The sequence below is a fragment of the Dipteris shenzhenensis genome, chromosome 9, assembly GCF_047967505.1.
Source record: "Dipteris shenzhenensis isolate YYH24624 ecotype China chromosome 9, Dip_SZ_1.0, whole genome shotgun sequence".
Taxonomy (NCBI): Eukaryota; Viridiplantae; Streptophyta; class Polypodiopsida; order Gleicheniales; family Dipteridaceae; genus Dipteris; species Dipteris shenzhenensis.
The window spans coordinates 25906750-25910439 of record NC_141604.1 but is presented as its reverse complement, the minus strand read 5'-3'; the positions used below and the strand labels follow the sequence as shown (position 1 = coordinate 25910439).

At 43.8% G+C, this 3690-nt stretch overlaps 1 protein-coding gene across 1 annotated transcript; it reads right to left on the bottom strand.

The window, feature by feature from the left end:
• Positions 1 to 218: 218 nt before the first annotated feature.
• LOC147898434 (protein EXORDIUM-like 2) lies at positions 219 to 1840 on the bottom strand. The gene is made up of 2 exons (XM_087379164.1): positions 1793 to 1840; positions 219 to 1295 (listed from the first exon to the last, which is right to left on the bottom strand). The coding sequence occupies exons 1-2, from the start codon at positions 1838 to 1840 to the stop codon at positions 219 to 221; spliced, it is 1125 nt and encodes a 374-aa protein (XP_087235290.1).
• Positions 1841 to 3690: the final 1850 nt, after the last annotated feature.

Below are 3690 nucleotides of genomic sequence, written 5' to 3'. Positions count from 1 at the left end.
TTTGTAAAGATTTGTGTATAAAATAGACATTGCTATAATACTTTGCATATTTTTAAGTGAAACTATGTTTTCTCCCGATCCATTTTTGCCATATTTATACATAGTTGGAAGCTTTTTTTCCCCTTCGCTCAGGCGCTCGGAAGATTTTTCTCAGAAAATGCTCGTCCCCCCCTTGGTTGGGGTCTTGCCCTCAGAAGTCCCTCATCTATGGATCTTCATCATCCATGCATTCCCATTGGGGGTGCCTTGCGAAGGAGGGTGGTCTTGGGTCCACAAGTGGTTTCCATCCGAGTTTGCATTTCGGGAGCTAGATGTTGCTGACCTTCCCTTCCTGCAGACATGCCACCGAAGGGGTCTGTAGCAGGCTGAAGTCTACATAGAGATCGAATATAACGTGCGTGAACCGCGAGAGGCCAAAGATCACACCAACGTCTGGCATGCCACATCGCTGGTAGAAAGAACATGCGATTGTTGATTCCGTTAGCATTGTCCACCAGCAGTTGCCCCGGATACCCAGGGTAGGAGCCCTTCCCAAACATGCCTGCGCAGGCGGTAACAGCTTCTAGAGGATCAGTGGGATCTCCTTGAAAGTTGCCGGTGCTGAAGGGATTGGTGGCTGTGCCAGCCAGAAGTGTGGCGATGACAATGACCACGCCATCCATTCCCACGTCGCCGTTGGGTGAGACAAGAGGTGGGACGCTGGGAGGGCTGAGTTCGGGAGCGACGGCGTAGGGCCAAGCGCAAAAGCCTGGGCATTGGGTGGCTGAGTTGCCCACCCAGATGTAGGGCAAGGACTGATGAGAGCCGACAGGAGACGTAATAGCGCTGTGGAGACCACATGAATTCATACAGAAATCCTCCACGAGGACATCGTCGGCGGTGAGAATCAGGTAGACGGCATTGGAGCGTGCTGGCAGGACTCCAGAAGCGAGCGAATGCTCCAGGAGGCTGGCGAGGTCCATCTTACTCAGATTCTTGCCCATGCTATAGGAGGAGTCGAAGGAGACACGGCCGAGAGAGATGCGAGCTGCGACGGCTGCATTAGAGAGGTTCTTGTAGGCGCGAGCGGTGTTCCACCAGCTGGCGACGGAAGGGGAGGGGGAACGAGGTTTAGGGTGGAGGGAGGAGAGGAAATCGGTGACAAGGGACTGTTGGGAGGGGGAGAAGGAGGCATAGAAGAGGAGGTGAAGGTGGAGCATGCGGCGGGTGAGGAGGGGGCCGTGGTGGTAGGGGAGGATGGTGGGGGGAGGAAGGGACGAGGGAGAGCATGCGAGGGACTGAGAGGAGGGGTCTGGCTATGGAGGGGCGGAGGTGGAAGTGGAGGTGGAGGAGGAGCAAAAGCAGAAAGACGGTGGGTCGACAAGCAGCCATAGCTCAACGGATTTAGGGGTGTGAGCTTTGGTGGGGGGTGTGAGCTTTGGTGGTGAAGGGAAAGTTGGGGCATTGGCAGTTATATACACCACTGCATTCTAAAGTTCCAAGAAACTGCCTTTTTCCTGTCTAACGCGGTTAGCCAGCCAGCCTTATTTTAACCCCTCACCTACACTTGGAGACACACTCCTTGAGGTGTCTCGCATTGTATTCAATCCTTCAAATTTCCCATCATTGTATGGCGTGTTACATGATGAGTTGTCTTTTTGGAACCTCGCTACATTAACTTATTCCTATCGTGCCATAATCTTAGATCTTCTCGAAAGAATAGTAGGTATGTTGGGAGGCTTGAAACAATGCCACATCACCACTCACATTGAGCTGGCCTCAATGTAAACATGTTTTTGAAAAGTATAATTACCTTCACAACATCTTGAATCTTGACCAATTCCAAAGGCCCTGCGTACATGTATCCAATGCCTTAATCTTTAATCCCCTTTATTTTTTGCTCGTGTGCCCTCAATTCCCTCAAGGCTCATAAAATAGGCCTTGTGATAACTATGGGAGACCAATCCCTAGCATTGGGGTCACAAAACATGGCATGGGCAACAACCCCTAGCATTGGGTCACGAGAACGTGCCATGTTCCCTGCTATATGTGCAATTAACACCTTTTTTATACAGTAACATCCTAAAACAACTCCTCAATTCTTAAATACGTTCAATATTCCATTATTTCCCTTACCTTTTGGCACTATAGGTTCTCTTCTTTACCATCTAGAACCCATTTAGTTAACACGAGGACCATTGTAATATCGATTGTAATTTTCCCCTTTAATCACATGCTAACTATTTTGGCTAAACAATCCCATGTTGCTGAGCTGTTGGTGTTAGTTGCTCAGGCAACATTCAACCAATACTACAAATATATTTCACCTCTCTTGTTTAAAAAGTATATAGATGTTATCTATAGCATCTATAATGTTTGGAGCAATGTCCTTTATCATGACCTAGACCCTTGATCTCTCCAGGGAAACTATATTTTCTAAGTGGTCCTTGAGCATGAACCTTAAGGTGGTCATGTTATTATGATATTAGATCATTAGACTTGAGTTTTGTGAGGAATGGCTAGGATAAGATTTTCATGTGTGATATTTCTTCCCTTTAAAGGATTCAACATGCATGAATGATTGCAAAAAGATTCCTCACCTCCTTAACCTTTTTTTTCCAATTTTAATTGGACATGCACTTGTTCTTTGCCATCGCAAAGCTCTTGTGATGTCTTTTAGGAGACCATCCCCTAGCAGGATGATTCCAAACTAGGCCATGTCCCCTACTGCACATGCACAGATTTTTACATATTTTCTCTCTCTTTCTGTTTTGGTTCTTCTAAGAGGAGATATACTACATTATGTTTCCATCATCTTGCATTCTCTTCTTTAGTGTTCAAAGCCTATTAATTTAAGACCTCCATCATTCTACCAGCATTTGGACCTACAATATGGTAGGTGGTGAAATCCATCTATTGGGTCATTTGCATTTATCGTTTGATTTATTTTGAGTTATCGTGGATCCCTTCGTCAAACCATGGAGGTTGTTAAAGAATATGGAATTTAAATAATGTAATGTCCAAAATTCATATTGTAGCTTATTCTAAACCGCTCTACCATATTGACAAAGTAAAATGCTATTTTAAAATATATTTCTTACAAAGATTGACAAAAAATATGTAGATCCAATAAAGTTAAAAGTTTCAAACCCATTTCAAACCTTGCAAATATTACTTCATGTATTTTGAGTGTTAGGGCATACAAACTCCAACTACGAGTATAGTACTTTCCTCCATGAAGCCAATATCAATAGCTATTATGGATTGAAAGTACGAATTGAAGGATTGTTCAAACAACCTCCAATTTTCTTTAATTAACCATGGTAAATCAAGTATTGGATTTATATAAAGGGTTATGGTGGTAATCCAGCACATTATATATTTGGTATTAGTAATTTAGGTGTAGATGCCGTTGAAGTTAAGGTAAAGGTTCTCCTACAATCAAGTTGATTCGCACTGTGAAGGCTCTATTGTGTGTGAACAATGATCTAATTGATAGCATGAGATGTATAGACACTAAAGGGACTAGAAAGTATGTTTTGGGTTCAAGGTTGGAAGTTTACCAACAGTTGTCCTTCACTAGATGACCACTAGCACCTTCAAGCATACAAACTATCCTACTTCAACGGTTGCTTAGAGTGAAAGATTATTAGAGAAATAGAAATAAATATCTTATGATGATCATCTCTTTCACGACAATTGTGGAGCAAT

Coding starts and splice junctions, on each gene's coding strand:
- LOC147898434 (XM_087379164.1), bottom strand. CDS start 1,840: ATGTACGCAGGGCCTTTGGAATTGGTCAAGATTCAAGATGTTGTGAAG. Junction 1,296..1,792: donor AGATTCAAGATGTTGTGAAG/GTAATTATACTT, acceptor GCCCCTCCATAG/CCAGACCCCTCCTCTCAGTC.